A 27608-nucleotide genomic window follows, 5' to 3' on the forward strand; every position below is an offset into this window, starting at 1 on the left:
TATATTATTTCAAAAGAGATTAATTACTCTTAAATTCGTAATTACTAAATTGATTAATAATTATTTCGAAAAATTACTATAAAGTATTTTTAATTTTTTAATTATCAACTAAGTTTTTCAATGAAATAATGTTTTTCCAATAATTATGTAATTTAAAATAATTATTCTGTTTAATTAAATATTATGACAAATTAATTTTAAAAATTTATATTATACCACTATGTAATACTATTGAATATATATATATATATATATATATATATACTTAATATAAGTAATTACTATAAAAATCAACCCATTATTTATAAATATTCATAATCTAAATATATAACAACACAACAATACCGTTTCTAAAACATTTACGTCTTTCAAAAACTTATATAGTAATTGTATAATGTTTTACAATACAGTTTATGGCAATAATAATAGTTTTACGTAAAAGCTAGTACATTAAAAAATTTTTTATTTTGAAAAATAAATAGATAAAATCGAACATGTATAAAATAAAAGATTAATTTTTCAAAAATATTCAATATATTAATGATAATTTTATTTTATTTTAAATTCGTATTCTGTACATATTAGAGTTCCTAATTTATTGAAATTTAAGTAATACTAAATATTAATATTAACTAACAATTTAATTAGAAGTAACCTAAACATAATAATCTAAAACACGTTATTGCCATTTATAATTTATTATTTCGATAATTTATAAATGCATAGAAAAGCACTGTCATTCATTTAATAACCTTTTACTATATGTTCGTGAATTCTTATATCCTTATATGGAAATTTATACTAGAAAATTTTTTCAAATCAATTAGAATGTAAGAGAAAAGATTAATCAATATGAAGACCTTTTCTTACTTATAATATTAATATTACCCAAATCATTAGTATCGATTTCAGTAAGAAATTCAGTAAAAAATCATATAGGATTTTCATATATAATAATTTTTTGTTTTCATCTAAAAGGTGATTAAAATTTTGAATTTATAAGTCAATATATGACTATAATGTATCGAGATTTTCTTCTTACGGAAATAGTGGATTATATTTTGAAATTGAATCCTTAACTATCCATAATTATTTACGAACTTATATAAAAAATGTACAAAAAATCTACATTACCGAATGCAGATAATTTAAAGAAGTTATTTATTTATAGTGATCCGCATAATTAACAACTGAACGCTAATTTATTATAATAAATAATTAAAGTCGTTGTAAGAGAAAGAAATTAAAAATATTTCATTAAAATACATAGTAATGTTTTAATGAAAGGAAAGAGAAAAGAGAAAAAGGATTTCAAAAATTATAAAAAAAAATTATAATGTTCTAATATTTACTATGAATTATATTGGAATAATTTGTTATTTTATTTATTTATATAAATTAAGTTTTAATGCATTTAATGATTTTGTTAATGATGATAATGATGATAAAGATGAAAGTAATGGTGATGGTGGTAGTAGTGCCAGTGGTGATGATGACAAAGATAGTGATTATAAACGAATACTTTGTTAATATTTTCTATTTTTTCTATCTTTTAAAATCTTATTTTATACACGAAGAAAATAAAAGTATATATATGCTAAACGGTATTATTGTGCTTACGCGTTATATGATATTCTTTTCTTTATTTTGTAGTAAAATAAAAAAATTTTTCTATATCATTTTTATACATTTAAAATAAATGTAAAAATCTTACGTTGCACATATTGTTTGTTTTAAGTATTTTTGAAATTTAAGTTAATTTTTACGTTAAAAAAAATCAATGAAGCTAATGTGGCATATGCAAATGCTTGTATTCGTCTGTAATTTACGTAAGTATTACGAGAGACTGCGAGCAATCTTGCAAACGTGTAGATTTGAAGAAATCATGGTTTTTCAATGACATGATTTTGCTCTTCGTTGCAAGCGACGCATCCTGCGGCTCCATTCTTCGCGCCATTCAATCACGATAGACCTCTCCGTAAATGTTAAACCATCCTTTCCAGTACTGTCGCTTTCCATACCGAGAATTAAGTATGACCTAAAATTTATACAATACAATGAATTTTAAAATGAATTTACGAATGAATTTTATATTATTAGATTATATTGTTTCTATTATTATAAAAAAATTTTTAAATGATGACATAAATGACTCTACGAATTATATGATAACATCAACCAAAAATTCTGTATAAATAATTCATGAATATTACACATAAAAATACTCAAATTTAATAAATATGAATATTAACTGAATCATAAGGATCATAAAGATCATAAGGATCACATTAATGAATATATTTTTTTCAAAACAATATTAAGAATTACAGAGTATACTTAAAATTTAAAAAAGTTTACTAAACACATTGGATTATAATAATTAAGATCATAACTTTGTCATAATCTAAAGAAAAATATAATAAATATCAAAACATACTGAGTATGTATTTCTGATTTAATAAAAATGTTTTCCTACTTATTTATTTATTCTTATTATTATATACTTACTGATTTAGTTTAATCTTCGGACACTTGCATGCAAGATCAGATGCATGCACGTAAAGCGGAGTTGGGCCCCGTGAAATCCTTGTATCTCGATTTCTTTTGTAAATCATCATAACATTCACAGAGAACTTAACCCAGGAATTTGATGAGCTTGAAGATCCTGATGATCCATCATTCACCTTTTTGTATCTGTCCATTACTCGAGCCAACAGAGCTACATGTGAAAGTTTGTTATATTTATTAGTTTATTTTTCAAGCTACAATTCAATTCAAATTATCTCCTAATAAATGTTAAGAGAAAGATGGATATAATTATTTGTTTGACTTTAATATAAATTTTGTAAATTAAATAATATGATTTATAGATAAGAGTATTTTTTTATAAAATGCTGATTTCTTAATTTGTGAAATAAATATGGAATAATAAATATAATATAATAATATAATAATATAATATAATAATAAAAATAAACTATTGTATTATATTAAGATATTTGTTCTCATATATAACTAATTTCTCAATCAATATTTACATTAGTCATTTGATAACGATTTTTTTTAATTAAAAAATAATTTAAAAAATAATAGTTTACAGTATTTTTTAAGATGAGAAAAAATATGAGAAATTAAATACATTTTTAAAGGAATTATTATTATTATTATTCTAATATATAAATATATATTATTTGTGTCGTTATAAAATGCATTATTGAAAAATTATATATAAATTATATATTAATATAAATTAATATAATAAATAAATAATATTAATTATTTAATTAAATATTCATATATGAAGAACGATAAACTTTATCCGAAAACAATTATTATATATTTATTATTAATTCTTATTGACGATTCCATTATACATATTATACAATACATTTATCAATTTTTAAAAATTATAATTTACAAAACAATTCAATATTTTATATTGGATTGCAGAATTAACGATCAAAGTTAAGAGCTTAATAGAGAAGTTATTGTGAAATAAATGAATCGAAAAGCTTTTAAAATATATGATTAAATAAAATATTAAATAAAAATAAATTATTAAATTATAAGATTTATAAATATAATAATTTTTACTGTCGATTTCTCTTATTTTTTTTTTGCATTTTAATGTATTATTAATTATTTGAATACTTTGAATAAATATATACAAAATGATTTGTATTGTTGATCAATTAAAAAAGATTCAAACGATAAAGAAAGTAAATGTATTATCTATAGCTACTAAATAAGCATCCAAATTGTTACATTAGGAAAAAAGAGAGTTATTAACTCCCGAATCCATCTATTAAGCTACATGAATTTAAATGTTCTAAAACTTAAAATCATATATTTTTCATTGTTCATTTTACTGGTGATTATTTATATCTGTCTTTATTATATTTTAATATGTACTTTAACAGATATAACCATTCTTATTTCATTCCTCTTATCTTATTTTTGTGTGTATCGGGAATATATCCATTTTATTCTTATCAATGAACAAATATTTACAACAAATATTATCGACTTGAAAGAGCTACATAGAATTATAAATTTTTATTTTATTTAATTTAAAAGAAAACAATATTATATTATGTTCGTTTTTATATGCTTATGAAACGTGCCGCGGATTACATTGGCTTTTACAATAATAATAAATAAAGGAATAATTAAATTGTTGAATTATGTAGGGAACTTCGAACATTAATAACTGTTTATTACTTATATCAACGATATGTTCAATGTACCTGACGAAAAATACGTGACATTACATTTTATAGATTTGCACTACTTATTCTAGTCATAACTAATTACATTATCATGTTTATCAACTGCACTATCATTTCCTCTTTTTTTGATCATGACTCACACTTATTTTACATGAGCTGTTTCTGGGGAATCATTTTTAATTTGAGCCATGCAAGTCTGCATTCATGCGAAGCGAACTTAATCAGAGAAACTACCTGCACAAGTTTCTATACAAACTACGATGTACAAAGTACATTTATTTAAAATAAAATATCATTACTTTTCATAACTACATTTAATATAAAATATTTTAGTGAAGTAGATCGTAAGAACTTTATTAGGGATCGTATAATAATCCATTTTTTATATTTAAATATCAACTATCATTTTTATTGAAAGTATTGTTTATGTTATAGAATTATATAAAACAATAACACTCTTTATAGTTCTATATTATAATATATAAACGTACCTAGTATACATAAGATTGTTTTAACCTTTGTATGAAACCTAGGGTGTTACAGCAATTTTATTTGTAACAAACATTTTAATTCTGTAACACACGTTGTCATTGTATGAATTAAGTTTCTAAATAATTAAAGTAATGCAATTATATATTATAAATAATTAAGATAATAAAATTAACTATTAATGTTATATTTAGCTTGTTAAAAAAAACATTTTAAAATCAACATAATTTTTTTATTCATTGAATTTCTTTAAGTTCTTACACTAAAAATTATATATCCAATAATTTTATAAAATTAATGAAAATGAAAATTTTTATGGTTTTCATCAGTTTTCATTTTTTAAGTAATTGAAATTATTTTCTACAAAATTCTCTATTATACTAAAGGTAATTTATAAAATATTATATAAAATTATTTTTTTACAAAAATTAAGTGGATTAATTGGTTTAATAATCACTAAAAAATATAATAAAATGTTTTTCTAACTTATAATTGCTTATTCTTGTAATTTATTTATAAATTATCATCTACAACAACTATTAAGTACAACTTCCGAGTAAACTTTTACATTTTTATATATGTATACTATATTTTTGTATTTATCTTCAATTCTTCAATCAACAGCAAAAATGATGTTTTTATTTATTTTTGTTTGGTGTATTTAGTTGATTTATGTTATATCAATGATATTTTTAAAACTTACCGTAATCTCTTTTGCAGTATTTGTTTAAGTTCAGCTTTCGTGTATTCGCCCGACATTTACCGCATTGTTCTGGAATATAAAAACACCAACAAATTAAATATATCAGAACTTAAGTTTTTATCAAGATATCGATTTATTTTATACCTTTTTTCTTTTAAACATTATAAAAGAAAAATATAACATTATTGTATTAGGGCATTTAATAAAACATGCATTACTATTTATAAAAACGCCACAATACAATTTCAATTAATTAATTATATTAATTAATAATACATAACAGTAACTGTCAATAAAGAAAAAACTTTCTCATTCATATATTTATTGATTTAGAACAATTTAATTCTATAATTTAAAAAAAATAATAATTTTTTAATTAAAAATATAAAATTACAAATAAAAAAACAAAATTTTTTGTTTTATTAATATCAACTATTTTTACACTTGTTTTACAAATAAAAATAAAATAGAATAGAAAAATTTAATTTGGGTAAAAGTAATTATTAACAATTAATTTAAATTTTGCAATTTAAATCGTGTTTAAATACAGTTTTACCACTTACAGATAATAATAAATTATAGATAATAATATATTATATATATTATAGATAATAATATATTATATAGATAAATAATGATAATAATAAAATGTATTTTGTCATTCGATTAAAAAATTATTTATATATTGAAATATAAATAAAGATAATACTTTTCTTAATTTTGTTAATATATTTCATAGTAATAATAATTTTGATAAAACTCTATTAGTACTAATCTATCGTTAATGGAAAATACTAAATATTCAATTTAAATTAGAAAATTTTGCGAGTTAATTGTTGTCAATAGCTTGCTCCGTCATTATTTCTTGTCGTATTTTTTAAACCTTTATTTTAATTTTTTCTAATGTTTATGTTTACTCTTTCATTTTTCATTAACTTTATTTTTATAAAAGTGCACAATTAATTTGCTATAAAATTTTAAAAAATTGTTGACATTACCTACTGAGTCAAAGTTCAACCAAGATACTTTATAGAATAACTTTTCCGTTATTTTTGTTATCGAATAATAGAGCATATATAAAATTATAGCTACATGCTTAGTTCAATTCTTGATAGGTGATATAGTAACATTTCTACAATGATTTGTCTAACTTGTACGAAGCTGTCACTAAACTGTTTTGCTGAAGCTGAAAATTTTCAGTTCTTTAAGACGTAAATGTAGATTTCTGTTGATGCCTGATAAATAATAAATCATTATTATTTTGTTAAATATGCTTTCTTTGATGCTGATGTTTCATTTGTCTTTTTTTTATACTTAAATAGCTACTTAATGTTGATTGATAGTTTTCATATGTTATCTATACATTTTAAAGATTGTAACTTTTATTCGTATGTATATTTTGAGATTCTTTTTCTCAAATGTCCATGCATCTGAAATATATCAATTCTTTTCCAATTGACGGTAAGATTTTTTATTTTACTCATGTGGCTATATATATATATACAAAAAAATTGAAAAGTTTTGAAAATTCCAATACATTTTTTTCGTCGGCTCAACGTGGTTATTGAATGATATTCATATAAAACAATTTTATTAGAAAATTCAAATAATCTACCTTCAATTTTATTTTCAATTTATTACTTTTATTAAGTAATTGACTTTTTAATTTATTATTTTTAAAATATTTGAAATGTTAAATATATCGATATTTTTATGTATGTGATATTACCTAGATGTTCAGTTTTATATTTTGAATATCATATGAAGACACCTTAGTGAAACTATTAATTAAAAAATGAATACTCTCCGTGTTTTTTTTCAAAATTTCAGTTTTTATCTAAAAATATTAATAAATTATTTAAATTTATTTCATTTACTAATACAGAATATTTAATATTATTAGATATATATAAAACACTTGTTTGAAAATCTTTATTAAATACATTTTTTTATTAATAAATATTTTTATTTTATTAATTTTATCTATTAAAATTTAAATATACAATAATTCATTTTAACATAATTATTCTATCACCTGCCAAAACATTTATAATCAGACATATTCTTTGAATAAAAATTAAAACGCAGTAGTGAAAGCGGATGTTTATGATTGACAATATAAAACTTGATATATACGTGCAGAACAATTTTCAAAATTAGATATAATAATATTGTTTTAAATTAATAAATAAAATAAAAAAGGCAGAATTATAAACAAATTATTTATAACAAATTATGAATAAATATGTAAACGAGTGATTACGCAACGAATAATTTCAAATTACTTATTTGTTAATGCTCATGCAAATTATATTAGTTGATTTTTTTATAAAATATATGGAATTAATAACCCACGGATACATTCTTTTAAGTTATGAAAAAAAGAATAAAATAAAATAACAGAATTTAGAAGAACTCAATAGAATGAAACGAATATGAAAGAAGTAACTGTATATCCTGAATAATTGATGATTGTACTTTTGATAAATATATTTTTTCTTTGTAATAAATTGAAATAAAATTTTTTTTTATTTGAATGAAATTAACTATTCTTAATTCAAATTTTATTTTGAAAGCCTAATAAATAAAATTTATAAACTAAATCGATTTCGTTTAATTAAATTTATAATAATAATTTAAAATAAAATAGTAATAATATAACGTTATTTAATAGTAAGAAATTCAGCACTTCATTAATATGTATTGTATTTTAATAATATTTAATATTTATAAACTAATATGTAATAGATTCAATATTAAACTATATAATGTTTAGTAGTAATTTACAGTTTATCGGTTAGGATCTTCCTTTCTTTGAATATTCATGTAAACACGGGCCATAACATAAGAAGAAGAAAAAACATTAATAGCATTGTTTAAAAGATATTTTTTATTTGCTATCAATAATGTGAAATAAATTACATGTTACATGTAAAAGTTCAACGGAAATTTAATATAAATACACAAAGGAAAAATGAAGAAAAGTAAATGCATATATAATTACGAACTTATTAATCTAAATTATAAGACTATAAAATATAAGTAAATCATACATTTATATATTTAAATAAAATTGTAATCGAAAGCATTAAATATTTAATATTGTTTAAAACACATATTGTAATATGTAGAATTACAAACTTATTTGATAACAGTTGTATTTAATTTTCAATTAATTAATATATTATAAATTAAAAGGAAATTAAGAAAAATCTTTAATACACGGTTCGATTACTGGTAAATTTAGTTACAATCGTTAATTAGAATAATAATAATGAAAATGATTTATTTAATTAACACTATTTATTTCTCAATGTAATAAAATAATTTACCTTAGATGGTAACTAGATGAGTTGCTATTGGTAATAATGTAAAGTGCTAGAAGATAAAGTAAATAATCTCAACATAATTCTAGATTATTCGAGTCGATTACACTTTGAGTGGCTACTTTAAACGTACTATTCATAAGTTTCTGAAATCTCTTCATAAAATATGAATAGTGTTATTAGTGTGCCATTGTCTTTTTTACTGACTTTGCTGAAATTTCAAATGCAGTAAAATAACTGTTTTTCTTTTTAACATTTTATTTAACATTCTATCCAATATAATTTTGTATTTTCATCAGGAAAATTTTACATTATCCATATTTTAGTATCATTTTACAGTGTATAATATTACCTTTCTGTTTCAATGTTTTAAACAAATTACTGTTTAGTATATGTGTATAAATAATATGTTTTTATAAGTTTTAGTTGAAATATACTTTAATAGCACTCTATACTCATTTGATTTTTATCAATTTTAAAATGTAATGCGCATAATTTATATATCTTTGGTAATATGTAATTACTTAATAATTAAATCAATAAATGTGTATAAATTCATTAATTGTCTAGAATTATTTTTTATTTCAAGACTAGTGAAAATTAAATTTCGCTATACATTTATAGTACAAAAAACTTTCTCTTTTATGCCTATTGCTAAATTATATACTATTCATATTGCTGAATATTATAGAATTTCTCAAATTTGACTTGCAATTAATTCATAACACATTAATAATTATTAAATCAATTTTGTGGTTTTATTGAATATTTTATAAGATAACTTTTTAACGAATAAAATTGAATATAAGATTCATTGAAAATTGTTATTCACCTGAGATAAAATACTTAATTGAAATACTGTAATTCGACTACAGTAGCATTTACGGTTATAATTCAATATTTAAAAAAAAATATTAAAAATCTACATTGTATAATTGGTGTAATATTTATAAATTATACGAAAAAAGATATTAGTTATTCCAATTTATAATTATTATAGAAACAAAAATTGTAATACAATTTGAAGTAAACAATATACATTTGTAAAACTATTTACAAAAATTGCGATATAGTTACAATATGACAAATAATGATAAATTATTCATCGAAATAACAAAAATAATTCAATAAAACCATTTAGACCTTCCAATTATTACTTATAAGACAAAATAATGGTTCTGCACACTTTACATAAATTAACGTTTTTATCTTCGGCAACTGCTGCATCGATGTATTATGCAGTTCTTAAAATTTTAAATATTAAGTAATCAATTGTTATTTTAATTAATTTTGTTAGAACTTAGTAAAAAAAAATTAATTTTCTAAACAGAAATGGCTGTGTCTACCTTACATAGAATCAGAAAAGACCAGAAAAGTCTTTAACCAATACTAAAAAAATATATGTATGGTTATTATTATAAATAAACGTATTATAACGTAAAATATAATATTAAATTATTATTTTAATTATTATTTAATCTATTATTTACATGATATTTAAATTATATAAAACACTTTTATATAATTCATTAAAATAGAAAGATGCGTCAAATTCAACTCATTTTTATACAATAAATGTATTTAAATATTCATACGCAGTGTAAAAGTAACGTACATATTGCATAAATATATAAACTTGTTAATAATAAATACAAGAATAATTTACAAGAACTCTTATTTTATTAATTAAAAATTTAAAAGTATTGTAATCTGTACAAAAATAAAATATTAAATAACTAAATTTGTATTCAATTTAAAAATACAATGTTCAATTTTATATCGAAAAATTTATTATAATTTTTTATTATTTATAATTTATTATAATTAATAAATCATGTGATTAAAGTTATCAGGTTATTTTTTTATATTTGAAAACAAAAACATTTATCGAAACAGATTTTTTTTTTAAATATTAAAATATAAATGATTTATTGAGTAAATTAAAATATAATGAAATACGTGACTAATTTTGTTAAAAGTTCATTCTAAAAAATTGTATTTTATAATATGAAAATTACAGATACGATTTTTTAACACTTGATTTGAATTAATATTATACCATCTATTATAATAAACAAATTAATTATTATATTAGTAGCAATGTCTATTCAAATATTTTGTTATTATTAAAATATGTGAAATTTTAACAAGTATATTTATTATATATAAATACCAAGAAAAATATGTATTATTAATTTAGTAATATAGATTTAATTCAAAATAAAAATAGAAATATAACTAATATTGGTTCAAAATAATTTTCATTCAATTGAAAATATTTCAAAAACATTTAATTTCATAAATTTTTTTTTTTTTAATATACTAAAAAAATTAATGAAAATCTTGCAAACTTTAAATGTTATAATAAAGGTAATTTAAGCATTTATCAGTTAAACATTAGATATAATTCAAATTCATTTAAAAATCTTGGGATCTCTTTATAAATATAAAGAGATATACAAATTTATAAGATAATGAGTACAATTTTCTTTTCCATTCTATGTACATTTTTTTCGGTTTCTCTTTTTTAGAATGGAACAGTAATATGCTTTACAAGGAATGTTTCAATGCTATAGCACTTAATACTCGAAGATTATTTTTTTATTGCAGTAATTTCGAAGAAAGAAAAATGTTCGTGATAACAAAAATTCTGCGACAAGTAGAACCTTATGGGAACTATTGAGTTTTTTACAGCTATCTTTTCTTTGTCTTTTCTTTCATAATAATAATTATTTTATACACATAAATTATATATTATTTTTAGTAGAAGTATATAATATATAGTATTAGAAGTAATTTATAATCTAATCCGTGTAATTATATATTTTTTAATATAATAATTTAAAGGGGTCTGATATTATAATTATGTGACGAAACTATAATTTTAAGTGTACAGCTGAATGAATAAATATACATTTATTAGTCTTTAGTCATTATTAATTGCGGCACATACTTCAGTGTCTTATACAATACACTCTAAAAACTAACTTGTAATAATATTACCTTATATTGTTACATGTTTTAATTGAGATTCAATTACTGCTTACAGTGAAATACAAGTTATTCAGAAATTTCATGCAATGAAAGTAGAGAAAAAAATAAAAAATGTTTTTAATAACTACAGTTTATAATAATATTAAGCTAATTATTAAATGAAAAATATTACTTGTATTTTTATTATACAACTAAATACAAATAATATTTTTTTCAGGAATTTTGTTATATATCAGAATTATTAATATATTATATAAGTTATATATATATATATATATATATATATATTCTGTAATCATATAATCCTTCTTTTACATAAAATTATTGCCTTAATAAATATATATAGTAATAGTATTTATACTATATACTATATATAAATTGTTATTTCTCTAATTGTAGTTGCAAAAATTCTAACAAAGAGCGATAAATTTAAATTATCAACAAAAAAAGTTGAAATTCATATAAATTCTTTTTATAAAACCATTTTGTGAAACGTCATGTGAATCTTCAAAATAATAAATTAAAAACTTCTTTTTAAATGGATAATCTATTCTAGTTATATTATCTATTCGCAATAATCTTTTTCTTTTCTTTGGTATTCAACTAAAATTCTAAATATTGTGTATAAAAATATTTATTGAGATAAGTATTAAAATAAATATTAAAAATAATTAATAATCGATTGTTCAATTATTAAAAATGTATTTAAACTTATTTTATTTCAAATATAAAAGAAATTAAAGAATAATTCATCAAATTATCAATTAAAGAAAACAGTATAATATAATATCAATAAAATGTAAATATTTTTAAATTGATTTAATATAAGATATTTGTAGGTAGTTTTTATTATTTAAATAGTGGGAATATAAAACAGATATTCAATTAAAAGGCGAGGCCTTGAAAATGGCAGATACTATATGTATCTACAAGATTGTATTGCATAAAATTATATAAAAGTAAGAGATCTAAAAGTAAAAATATTAATTATAATATTTATAAAAATCACTTTACAAGTTTAATAATACCTTTCTCAAATTAATGAAAAGTCAAGTTAGCATTGCACACAAACGTGTTGATGTTATATGCACTGACTATGCAATGTCTTTACCGGTCACTTCATGCAAGATCCAGACGTGAATGTGTTGAAAACACAATACGGGACTGCTCACTAGTAAAAAGCAAGAGAATTAATGAGTATATAAAGTAATCGATTTATCGAGTGGAGTTCATTGTAATAGTATTAAATTAAGCTATTAGCTTAGTAGAACAAGGGGTAGATAAGTAAACTGCAGCGAACTTAAACGCAGAAAATCTTTCTACAATACTTGTAATGTTGATTAACATATATATATATATATATATATATATATCTAGATATACATATCTGTATATATATATATATATATATATATATATATATATATATATAATTATGTGCGATCCTTTATACTGCGCCTATATTTTTTACTGATAACATAAGTGGATTTCTTTTTTAATATTATTTTTCATAGATCCTTTCTCTACTTATGAACTTATTTTTTTTTATGTGTTTATTTTCTTATGAGTTAAATATTCTTATTTTCTTAAATTCTGTTAATTGCGTTGGACGTCATTTTTCATTGTATGTATCATACAAATAAATAGATAATTACATAGTAACCTCTAATAATAATTGTTTGGTGAATGCATGATGTAATACATAGGTGTAATGCATAGGTAAATTTACTAAATTTGATCAGATTATATATATTTCCAAGAAACCAATACAATATACATTTAATAATATATTATATGTTTTTTTAAAAAATTTTCATTTAAAAAAACGAATAAAATTAGCTGTAACTATTAAAACTTTTTGTTTTAGATATCATCACTATCATGTTTTAGAAGTAAAAATAAATTTAAGTTTAAGTATATAAAGAAAATGGGAGGGAGAGAGGGAGAAAGAAAAAGAGAGCAAGGAAGAGCAAAAACAACTTACTAGACTCGTATGAACAAAATAAAAACATTCATAAGCAATTTATGTTTAAATTTATTTTAATAAGTGTTAAAGTTTTTGTTTTTTTATATAATTTATTTATAATCTGATTATGATTACTATACAGCATGTACTTTATATATTTCTGTATATATTCTTTATTGTATTATATTCTTTATAGATATCTTTATAGATATGTGGCTATTATGTCTTTCAACAATAATTACTACGTTTTTCTTTTTATTTATAATTAAACAATTTTAATACACGACTTTAATGATTTAAATATGACTCATTGATTTCAAATGTATTCATTAAATCGTTTTAATTAGTCTTTATATGTTACTCTTTGAGGACTTTGAATTTCAATAAAAAATAATAATACTTAAAAATTCAAGTTTAACTGAAACACCGTTATCAATTTCTATATCAATAGGCATTGTGATTCTCGTTTTGAATAATAGATATATATACAAGTGATTATCTATATAACTACATATAAATCAAAAGATTTAAAAATTTACTGATAACCATCCTCTTTTTTTAACTATTTAAATTTAATATTGTATTTAAGTATCATTTTTCGACCAAATAATGTACCGTGTAGCTTTTGCTTTAAATGTAATATAAAAATTATGCCACTTAAGTGGCAGAAGCTTTAAATTAATTAAATCAAAACACGTAACATTTGTATTGTTGATTCAATTATTTCCCTTCTCTTCTATGAGCACTGCGTGATGTGCGCAGCCTACTCCAATGTCTCATATTAGGCTGTCAAGACACTAGAATTAATACGAAGAATGCCTTATAAGAATAAGTCGGACATGAAAAAAGAAATATTAAATACCGTGCGAATTACATTTTTTTAATTATCTTCCTGTTTTCACTATTTTCTGACCTACAACATCAAATACTGTATTAATAAAGTTCAATAGTGTCTAAAACACTTTAAGAACTATTTATAAAATAAATTGCTCACGTAACCACAACATTTTAAAGAAATTTTAATTCACACACATATATGCATATAAAATTAGAAACAATATTTTACATTTACTACTATATAATTTCAATATTTTCTTATATATATATTTATATACATATACATAAATATGTGTATATGTAAGCACATATATAATATTTTAACAATTTTTGTATGAATTAATTATAGAAATAAAATAATAAAATATTTCTGAAATGTTCTTATGGTTAATTTAAATCTTCAAAAAATGTTTACTCAAAACAATATTTAATATCAAAATAATTTATGATAATAATACATGAAATCATTTTATATACTTATAAAATATTTTATAATTTTAAACTAATTTTTGTTTGGAAACCAAAATTATTTTAAAATTTTTATATATCTAGATATATCTATATTATATTAATTTAGACATATTTACATGAAGAATAAGAAATATTATTTTTTTAATAGAATTTAATAAAATTATAAATAAATAGTGATTTTAACAGAAAAAATGAATTACCATAATTATGAAAGATTAACTCACAAATTGACTACTTTCTAAAATGTGAATAAAAATATGAACATTTCTTTTAATAATTTTTATTTTTATACAAATATATTATTCAAATAATAAAAATATTTTTAAAATAATTTAATTTACCAATTTAAATTTAGAATATCAAATCTACAATACATAGTTGAACAAAAATATCAATAAAAATTAATATACGTACACAACTGGAGCAACAATTGTAATTTTTATTATACTTTCTTTGTTTTTTGTTTTAAATATATGCTTCTTATTCAACTTATAGATACAATTGTACAGATTACCGAAAACATGCAAAAACATTTTTAATGAAATATAATTATCATTCATGCTGACATTCAGAACTTCATTAGAATAAAGTTAATGCTTAAAAAATGAATGCTTCGTTGATGGCAGACTATACGTCTTAAGTAAATGTTGATATGAAAACTTCTCTATAAATTTAGTATTCTTTTTCTGATCAGGACCCGGTTAATATCTGGTAAAAGAAAAATATTCTTCTCAAAAATGTTGATTCAAGCCGACTCTATAGATAATTCTAATAATAATTATAATAATATATTATATTATATTATTATATTCTAATTATAATCTTTTTATTTACTTATTAAAATATAGTTCATCTTGTAGAACAGAAGATCAATCTCAGTTGTATATTATATAATATTCATATTTAATAAATACGGTAATAATGATAACTGTATTAATGTTACATTTTTATGAAACCTCGTAACAACATATGAAAACTCGTAATAAATACTTTCAATTCTTAGTTACTTTTTAATTATGTTACTTATCTTAGGTTTTCTTTAAAGGTTTGAATTGATGAATAACTATGTTTAATTTTACTATATTTAAATGAACTAAGAGTTTGTCTTAATGAGTTTTAAAAAGTATAATAATATTATTATAAGACATTGTATTATTCTATATATTTTTAAAACTTATAATATTAAATAAAAATAAAAAATTTATCATTTGATGATTTATATAAAAGTAAAATAATTTTGATAAGAATTATATTATAAATATTACTACTAATAATAATAATTATTATTATTATTTAATATTAATCGTATCAATTATATGTAATTGTATAAAAACCACTTCAAAGACAACATCAAATATTTTATAAAATTTCTTAATATTTATTAAGTTTTGTAGAAAACTTATTTAAAAAAAAACACAGAACAAAAATTTATAACTTAAACAGTAGATTAGCAGTAAAAAGGGATATTTTGAAAGTAAATTCTGTCAAAATACTTAAATAATAATAATAATGTTGATGATGAGGAGCTATTCCAACAGTGCAATCGGAAATTACAAAAACAATGAGCGCCATAATTGTAATTGCAGTCGATGCAGATGTATACATAGTTATTAACATTATTAACCTTCTCGATTTACAAAAATAGTCAAATAATAGCTTACCCTTTTCTTCCTCTACGTTTGGTTTTTATAATAAATATTTATTGAAAATTTTTTATTCCTGAATTCATAAATTCAATTTTTTATATAATTTATATACAAAAATAACGTATTAATTATAAATCTGTTTAAAATAATTTTTATAAATAATTTTATAAAACTATTTTCTTACGTTTTTACTATCTTAATATATTTAAAATTTAAATTAAATTTATTATTAATAATATAATTATCGTTAATATATTATATATTTTCTCATATATATTATTAATCAAAACATTTTGAATTATATTTTTTTACTTTTTCACGCTTATACATTTCCTCTCTGCTATCTCTTTTACTTTATTACTAATTCTGTATACCTTAGTGCCATTAAATCACCCGACTTTCTAAAGTTCTCATTATTCATTATCTGAATTTTTTATTCAGAAATTAACAATTTTACATATAATATATAGGGGATAATATCAACATATATTTCTAATAATATTCATAACTTCAATAAAATTGAAAGAATCAATTAAATAATTGCATATTATAATATTGAATTCAAATATTTGCATGCTCATTTTTTATTAATATTTATTTTCTTAAAAATATAATTTAAATTATCATATAATGTAAAAAATACGATACACTGATAATAATATAATCTAATATATAGTTAATTTAGTTGATAGTATAATTAATTTGAATAGAATTTATAACAATAATTTAAATACTGATAATACTTTACTACTATTTATTAAAAAATGTTTCAAAGGTTAATATACGTAAATAAAATAGTTTATTACATTCAAAACTTTTTAAAAAAGTATAAAGAATTGAATTTTAATATTTTCTCATTTATGAAAGCATTGCAGCAAAATAAATTTTTGAACGCAACTCTTTAAAATTATGATCATATTTATAAAGCTTCATATAAATTAATTAAATTATTAAAAAAATTTCTTTTAATCTGCAAATAATTAATTAAAACATAATTCTTAAAGTGTTAAATATAATACAGAAAATTAAATTTTTTTTTTAATTTTCATCTGAGAATTTGTATTTCTATAACTGTAATAATTATATCAATTGATTTAAAACCATGAATTTTCTGTATCCGTATTTAAATCATATGAAATTACTATATAAAATATTTTATTTCAATAAAACTTTCTTTTTATTCCTTTATTATAAATTTTATGGAATGCCATTTTAGAAATAAAGATATTAAAAAGTAAATATATAAAAAATAAATTTTATAATAATAAATAAATTATTTAATTTATTATGAAGTAAATAGAAGAAATAATTACAATTTTATTTATTTTACTATTTTTAAGTATATATAGTGTAATGAATGGCTTAAATATACTTTCAAATGTTTTAATAGGAGAAATAAAATATTCTTAAATATTACTTTATATTAAAACAAAATTATAATTGATTTTTAGCAAATTACAATAATTAACATATTATTGTAATTGAATTTTCATTAACTTAAAATAAATTCAGAATAATTTGTATAAAATACGGTATTGAATCAATTGATTTCTATGGTTATGATTCTATTAAAATTTATAATTTATTAAGTGTAATAAAAATAACAATGTTACCATAATATTAATATTAGGTCCTATTGAAATTATTTACAAGTAAAAATATTGCAATTGTACATGAAAATATGTAAAATACTACATATTGAAACTATTTTTATTTTAAATAAAATTCACGTTTTTAAAATTCAATTAAATGAAAGTACTGCCCGTCGTTTTAATTAAACAAGAAATAATAATAATAATATATCAATAATATTGATAACAACAAATGAATGATTTATATATCAATATATTTTATAGTTATAAATAGTTGATGTACAACTTGCATATTTTGATTAATAATTGATAACATTTTTATGATATACAATGAAAAATAAATAAATCTAATTATTTAATTTTCATAAAGAATTTAAAAATTATTGATTGCAGAATATAGATTATAGCAAATACTTAATTCATTCAGTTTTATTTTATCGCTAATAAATTTTTAATAAGATAATACAATATTGATTTTAATATGAGATGAACATTTATTTATTGACGTTAAGATATTCAAATTTTAAATATATTATGGAAATCTTTCATCTATAACTTTTAATCTCCTCATAATTAATTAAAAATAAAATCGTAAATGAATTTAGATACTTTTACAAATATAATATTACCAGAAATCTAACATCCGTCGCGGAAGAATTAAATTAAAAATTAATTATTAATGATTTATTTACGTTTTTCATAATTTGATGTCATTAAATTTATATTTTTATAAATTGATAAATATTAACTTAATCCGTAAATCGTTTGGTAAAATATATAAAATATTATTTTATGAACTATTATATAAATACAATTTATTTTATTAGCAATTGATTCAAGTATTTTGAACTCTAAAAGTTAATTTAAATATTAATAGATAATTGAATAGAATTTTTTAAATACACCTTCAAGAGATAAACTTTTAATTTATATTAAAATTGTAATTTTAATTTTATATTCAATATACATATAAAAGAATTGTTATTAAATATAATTTATCATAATATTTTAAAATAAAAATAGATTATAAAAATAAAAATGGTATTTGTGAATTAAAATAAAATTAAAAATATATTGCTTATTTACACGATTTTTTTATTGTTGCAACATTTAATATTATTTATTTTAATTAAAAATTTATAAAAATTATAGCAAATCATACTTTGTATTCATTTTGAAACATTTATTAAATACAATATACTATATTTTTTACAATAAAAATGATTTAATATAAAAACTAAACATTGACAGTATTAATTTATAATAAATGAAGTATTAAATTAATTTTAGTAATAGATGACCTTAATTGTTGTTGTACTACATGCTTATATATAATGAAATATATAATAATAAAACATCTATTTGATTTTAATTGAGTTAGTAATTAATTTTATAAACATTTATAGACTAAAATTTTTCTTAATATACTTTTACTTAATATACTTAATATAATAAAATTTTGTTTTGGGAATTATGTAAACAATTCACTATTATAACACATAAGTCATACGTAACTACTGTAGAAAAATATAAACATGGTAACAATTAGTATATAGATTAAAGTATATTCTATATGTAATAATTCTAAATAAATTACTCTATGTACATCACTTACCAAAAAATATTGCTTGAAAGTAGAGCTAAAATTGATATAATATTTATTTATGGCATTAACAAATTTGTTTCTCCATTTATGTTGAAAATATTCATTAATAAGTATTTAAGAACATAATTTTCTAGATAAGTTGGGAAATAAATAAAATAAAATGCTCACCATTACGGTTTTCGTATCGATCATCATCCTTATCTTCATCGTGTTCGCTACTATCCATGCCGGCAATCCCCTGAGTTTGGATAACTCTGGGGATTTCTAAAATACGAATAAAAAACAAACATAAATCACTAAACCGTATGAAAAAGAAGGAATAAGATTAGAATAAATAGATAAAGAGCTAAGTAGAATAAAAAATTGAATAAAAGGAAACACTCAATAGAATATATTTTTGTTAAATGAGGATGTTTCATATCTTGATCTCAGCATTTAAATTTGTTTTAGATTTTTCTGTATTTTTTGTTTAATTCATCAAAAAATTGAATAGTTTTTGGTTGATTGAATTTACTAATAATAAATTTTTTTACATCTATTTTTTTCTAATACGTGTCATTTAACATACAATTTGTTAATGATTTAATTGGTATCATTATATAAATATTAATTTTCATTTTATAACATAACATAATATAACATAATATAACAATTTTGAGGCTATTAAATTTATAGATGGATAGATCAGAATTATATTATATAGAAAGTCGTTATCATTAAGATTTAATTTTAAATTATTCCAATAGTTTAATATTAAATAATTAATTAAAATCAATTGGATAATTTATATAATTTTTTTTTTTAAACATTATGTTGCAATTATTATTAATAGGTGTCTCTTATTGAATATTTGATTTAGGTATTTTTAGACAAAAGAAGTAGATTTTTTAGATTAATACAGTATGTATTAAGCAATTCAACATTTATTCTAGCTTTTTTAAACATTTAAACATAACAGAAAAGATTTACATTTTTATTCGATGTATCCTGAATTATAATTTTTAATTTGAGATGTAATTTATATGAAGTAATACAATGCTGAAAAAATAATAGTATTTTATTAAAAAGCAGATATTTTCTTTTTAGTATAATTGAAAGTTAATTAAATATTTTACAAATATATAATTTTTAGAAATTTTATTGAAAATTTTTAAATATTAATCAATTGATAAAAGAATATATTTCATATAAATACTTCTTAGTCATTTAATCTTATTATTTTAAATTATATTAGAATGTATTTGTAAGATTAATAATTTTTTATAATATAACTTACTGATACAAGGGGCAATTTTTGATCTACTTTGCTGGTATCCTTTTGCACAACGATTGCATGTTATTCCCGTAACGCCATCCTTACATGGGCATTGCCCTGTATTTTGATTGCAAGTTTTACCAGACGCTCCAATAGTGTGGCATTCACACGCTGAAATCAAGAAATATTGAATTAACGAGGAATGACCAAATATGTGATTTATAAAAAAAAAGTAATTGTAGACAGATATAATAGAATAAGATATATTGCAAATTATATTTTATATTGGAATCATATGTAATATATAATCAATAAACTTTGTTAGAAAATAAATAGCTTTTTTTTTTTGAAAGACTTAAATAATAATATAAAAGGTTGAAAGTAATATTAAAAAATTTATAGAAATATACTATATTACTAAATATATATAATTATATTATTTTTTCACGTATTTGTTCTTATTTAAGGACGGGATATTGTATACATTCATGTTATGTAACTGTGAATATGCATGTATTGTATATATTTCATTGATTTTATTGTGTAAATTAATATGTAATTATATAATTTGTAAATGTTTGGTTATATAATTTTGAAACATTGAATTATAGAAATAGAATTTTGTATATTAACAGCTTGTTGCCTGACTTAAACGGATTTTTTTCACTTGCTTAATTATTAAAGAAAATAACAATTAATAACATATTTCATGAAATTAAAACATATTTAAAAATTAAAATAATTAAATTTTATGTCTATTTAAATTAAATTTCATAAATAATTTAATGTTTATATAATATACTTTACCTCTCTATATAATACTCCTACTACTACTACTCGTATACTAATACTTTAATATATATAAAGTTTAAAAAAATATATACATTTACTTGAGTAAATAAATTTATTAATACATAATTTGAACAGTATAGATATTAAAATAAGAAATAAATTGATATAAAAATGAGTAAGAATATAATTAAATTTTAAATAAAGTTTCAATGTATTATATAATTATAATAATAATAATATTCATTGTATTTATCAATATTATTGCATATAAAAATATTGACTATTATGTTTTTATTCAATATGCTCGATATCCAATTTATTATGGTACCTTATACAATATTTGATATCAAATTATATTGTACTGTCGACAGTTACTAATTAAGCGATCTATATCTATATTAAAGCATCATTTTTGTAATTTTTATGTTAAAGTATTTATTACTTTTTTTTTAATTAAAAAAAATGTTATTATGTATTTTACGTTATTAAATAATATGAATATTGGAATAATATAATAAAAAATTGAAATAAATAATTTAACAGATTATGAATTTATTTTCGATTTAATGAAGACGGAATTATTTTATATTGTTGTTTCACTCTGCAGCCGTATTCAAAATAATTAATTACTTATATTAATAGACAGTTTCTCTTAAAATTTTAATAACAGTTTAATATATTAAATTTTGGTAGGAATATTATTAAACTTTTTTTTATTTTTTTGTAAAGAAATTGGCCTTTCTGCGTAAGAAAATAGTTTTCTTCAAATATTTTGGTTAAATAACTTTTTATGAACAATTACGTTAACGCATGTAAAGAAATTTGAAAATTTTAAAAGAAAAAATAAATGTTTCGTCCATGAATGTGCAAATATTGAATCTGATTTAAGAGCAAATAACTTTCGAATCGACCGAAATATATATATTATATTGTCTTTTGATCACCGCAGGCAAAGGAGTCAGTAATCTGCCCTTAAATGCCATTGTTATTCATCAAGTTTGGAAAACAGGAGAAACTAGATTGAGCTAATAGTAGTCGTCCCTCTGATAACATGGAGTAGGCTTCAGTTTTATATTCAATGTGAGTTTACACATCGTTACTTCCAGGACATAATATATTTCATGAAATATTCGAAATGAGTATTTGAATCAATATGTAAAATAGTTGAATTTATTCGACAATTCAGCAAAATAAATTTCTTAAATTTGACTCGGAATTGAAATGAATATATAATATAAAATTAGTATATGTGTAAATTATTGATTTTAATAAACGTATCACATTTTTATTTGAAAAAATTTGAAGTCAAATTAAAAAAATGGGAATCTTATGATTCAGGAATAGTTCTGGCCATAAGCAAAACTTATTTATATTATTATTATTATATTTTATATAATATTATTATTATATTATTATATTATTATTATTATTATTATACTTATTTATCGGTATTATAAAAATTATTTAATTGCGTCCGTATTTATCATTATTTATTTTTAGTAGAAAATTATCTTATACGTTATAATAATTTTCATGAATTTTCATGAATTTGTTCGAGTCTTCATTGTAATTTACTGTAGAAATCAACAATTGTTTTACAATAGTTATGAAAATTTGTAGACGAAAATTTATCTAAAAATCAATAATCTGCACAAAATTAGGAGAAAGTATAAATGAATGATTCTGTTGCATAAAAAAATAAAGCATTTTAATTTTTTAAAGGAATAAAATATTATTAAATGGAGAAATTCTTTTTAAAACAATTAAAAAGATTAATACTTTTAAAATATTCTAACTATGTTTATCCTCTGTATGATTATTATCGTAATGATATTTATTTTATATTAAGATTAATTATATAATTACATTACATGAATGTTTATAAAATTGTGCTTTTCCGTATAAATATTTTGTCTTAATACACAATAATTATGGTTATAATGCTTATTATATTACTATTAGGAAATTTCATCAAATTCACCAACAATTAAATTAGTCTATTTTTCTATTTTTATTTATAATTACTGTATGATGTACAGTAATACTGAATATTGTTATACTTTCAATCTTTTATCTTTTTGAGAGTATTCTTATATAGCTATATCAAATATGTATTTTCAGAATTATTAGCTCAGAATAAATAAATAAATAAATATACAACACAAAATTATTATAATTCTTATTAAATCGAGTAGGTAGTATTTTGATTATGAAATTTTTTTTTAATCACAACAATATGCATATGTATTTACGAAATAATACACAATACAAATAACCGATTTTAGTTACTAATGTAAAAATAATCGGTAATACTCTTTCATAGTTTGTTTTCCAGCACTCATCAGTGATTTTTTTTTTTAATTCAGTGCGTTTTTTTTACATTTGTCTTTAAACAATTTTTTTTAATTATATTTCTTCTTTTATATTTATACCTTTTTTTATTTTATAAAAAATCCAAATTTGTGTTCTTTTAAACTTGAATTTACATGCCCTATGTTTTAAAATTAATAATTTTTTTAATTTGATAAATATAATGTCATATTCACTATTTCTAATTGAAGTCTTTATGTTCATAAGTCTTTTTATGTTCATAAGTTACTTGAGATGATAAAGTAATTCTAGTTTTTATAACAAGAAATGTTTTATGAAATTAAGTATTAGTTTCTTATTTTAATAAATAAATTATATAAAACGATTAAAATTGTTAAATACTGTATCATTTATATTAGTATTTTTATTTGTTTTGACTATGTTATTTTTTCATTTATATAAATAATTTGAATTATTTGATTATTTTATTATACGTTTAGGTTATTTGTTAAGTTAACACTGTTAATAATGTTAAGTAATTAAAAGATAATATTTATTAACACAATTTTCTTTAATCATATATTAAAATATCGAGATGATTTTTGTAAAATACAACTTATACTAATTGTATATTAATTAAACTCTATTCCTTTAACAACCTTACTCATTTTTCTTTTATAACCATAAGATATAAGATGTTTTATGAAATATTGTATATTTTTAATTAACACCTTCTAATACAACTCGATACTTGCGATTGCATAAACCCAATATTTCACAAATTTTTTCTATATTTCGTTGTTGTTTGCACATTGATTTTTAATATATATATACATACCTACATAAAAGTATGTTACAAATAAAAGAAAGTAATGTACGATATATAGTACTGAAATGAAATTTCACGTTCATGATAAATGTAAAGAAACTTGCACGTGAAGTTTTAGGATCATGCATAAAAATTTACTCCAAATTTATCTATGAAGCAGAATATTAAATTTACATCCATATTTATAATTAATTATATCATTAATTTTTTTCAATTTGAATAGTGTATTAATGTTTCTATGTATATTGATTTATATTTTAATAACAAATATTTGAAAAATGATATTGCTGTATAATATATGTGACGCATAAATATAAACTTATTAAATATAATCTTATATCAAGAAAATAAGAAGAATATTTCTATTAAATTTGTAAAATTGAATAAATTATAATAAGAAACTAATAAAGTCAAAAATTAAATTGGACCATTTCGTACTTAATTAACTATATTAAGAACATAGAATGAATTATATTAAGAATCGTAGATAAAATAAATAAATTCTTGAAATTATTTGAATATATTTCTATACATTTAAAACTATTACAATGTACAATTTATTTTCCTATCATATACATTTCATAATTTATTAATTAATAAATCATCTACTATTTTAATGTATTTTTTTCTTTTTTTTTATCTGAAAAGTTTTTCAAACTATTACGCTATTTATAATTTTATTGAAAATAAGAAAAAATTATATTTATTCTACATTAATTAATCGAAAATTCTATGGAATTTAATAAAAGTTATGCATAAATATTTTTTTAATGCCGATGAGTGTATAAAATTATCAATGGGTAATTAGATCCAATTCTGAATTCCACGCCTCCTTCAAATTGTTTGACAAGAATACACGTCCTAAAAATTTAGTGCCATTGTATAGAACTATGGGTTACTATAAAAATTTATAGTAAGTGATTGGACATATTCAAATAATAATTTAAAATTATTTATCATCTAAAACATGAACATTATATCCATCCTTTAAATAGATGTTTTCACCTTATTCTAATATTTTTTATACACCAAAATAATTTTTAATAAATACGAAAAAATACATAAAGATATAATAGTATTGTATTTAAATGCTGAAACAAGTATACAACTGTTATATGTAACTAATTGTTTATAATATACTGAAATTCCTATTTCCAAATACAAGAATAAATTATAATTTTCTTTGTAATAAATGTAATTTTTTCTTACTATAATGAAAATACTTTCAAACTATTTTTTGAAATGTTAGATTAGAAATTGATTTAAATCATTTAAATTAAAAAGAAACGAAGAAAGATGACAAGAATGAGGAGAAAGTGACAGAAAGAAAAATGTCTTTGTACAGATAATATATATATGTATGTATAAATGTAAGATAAAAAGTATTATGAATTAATTCTATAGGCAAATAATAATATTTATACATTTTATCTGATTTTAAATAATAATACACCATAAAATAGTGTTATATTTTAAATTATAATATTAATGTTTGAATATATCAAAGTATTTGTGCAACTAAAACTTGTTCCCTTAAAAACACATTCAACGTATCACTAAAGATGTTTACTTATTTTAGCTCAGCTTAAATGAGATTATATTATTATATATAATTCTAAAAATACAAGTTAAAGAATTTACTCTAAAGATAATATTTACTTTACTTTTTTTTAATTTATTTTAAAAATAATTTACTTTAAAGATAATATTTTATTTGATGTTAGAAATATGATGTCATGTCAATATAATGATTAGAGTAAAATAATTCAGAGCAATTATAATTTACTTACTTCAAAAGCTTAACAGTTTATTTATGTGCTGAAACCAATTTCGTATGAATAATGAGTGAGATATTGTTGTAGTTACTAATATTTTTACAATTATGGAACCCAATTATAGTTAGAGCCTGACCATCATTTTTTTTTTTTTTATAATTAAAAGAAAAATAAACCAGTGACATTAAAATATAAAAATCAGATTCAAGATTAATGAACTAAATTAAAGAGATATAAATTACAATCGATGCTTTCTTTATATTATAAATTACTTTTAGGTCCAAAATAAAATATTTTACTCTTTATTGCTATTTAAATACAAATTAAAAGAGGGTATGATAGCTTAAATAATTTTTACCCCTATTTCACACTTACATATTTTTTATTTATACTTCAAAATGACCATTGTAAACATTCTTCTTTGATTCGATAATATTAAGATCAAAGACAAAAAATATTAAACTATATGAAAAAAATACCAAAATATGAACAAATTAACGTGTTTTGAAAGTGTATCTGAGCGTAATACAAGTAAATTCATTTCAGAAAAACTAGAATATATCGAGAAATCTCACTACCAGAAAGTACTACATCGCAAGATGATTACGAGACATACTATTGCTCCGGACGAGAAAATTTTAAAAACTTCTTCGTTGATACTGAACATTTCCCTTTTCGCTACTTGATATTGTTTTCATTTTCAAACATTTTTTTGAACTTCTTATTCTTCTATTTAACCTGTTTATTTTTTTCACTGCATCTTCATAAACTAAGTAAACATTAAACAA

General features: G+C 19.6%; 1 protein-coding gene across 1 annotated transcript in view; it reads right to left on the bottom strand.

The window, feature by feature from the left end:
- Positions 1 to 1723: 1723 nt before the first annotated feature.
- LOC105368114 (netrin-B) overlaps positions 1724 to 27608 on the bottom strand; it is an 80665-nt gene continuing 54780 nt past the window's right edge. Inside the window, exons 3-7 of the mRNA XM_011507029.1 lie at positions 21136 to 21285; positions 20028 to 20123; positions 5422 to 5490; positions 2509 to 2719; positions 1724 to 2038 (exon numbers count right to left, since the gene is read on the bottom strand). Coding sequence (XP_011505331.1) covers positions 1894 to 2038; positions 2509 to 2719; positions 5422 to 5490; positions 20028 to 20123; positions 21136 to 21285 — 671 coding nt within the window. The 3' untranslated portion in view covers positions 1724 to 1893. The remainder of the gene's footprint in view (positions 2039 to 2508; positions 2720 to 5421; positions 5491 to 20027; positions 20124 to 21135; positions 21286 to 27608) is intronic.

The sequence above is a fragment of the Ceratosolen solmsi genome, unplaced genomic scaffold, assembly GCF_000503995.2.
Source record: "Ceratosolen solmsi marchali unplaced genomic scaffold, CerSol_1.0 scaffold6, whole genome shotgun sequence".
Classification (NCBI taxonomy): Eukaryota; Metazoa; Arthropoda; class Insecta; order Hymenoptera; family Agaonidae; genus Ceratosolen; species Ceratosolen solmsi.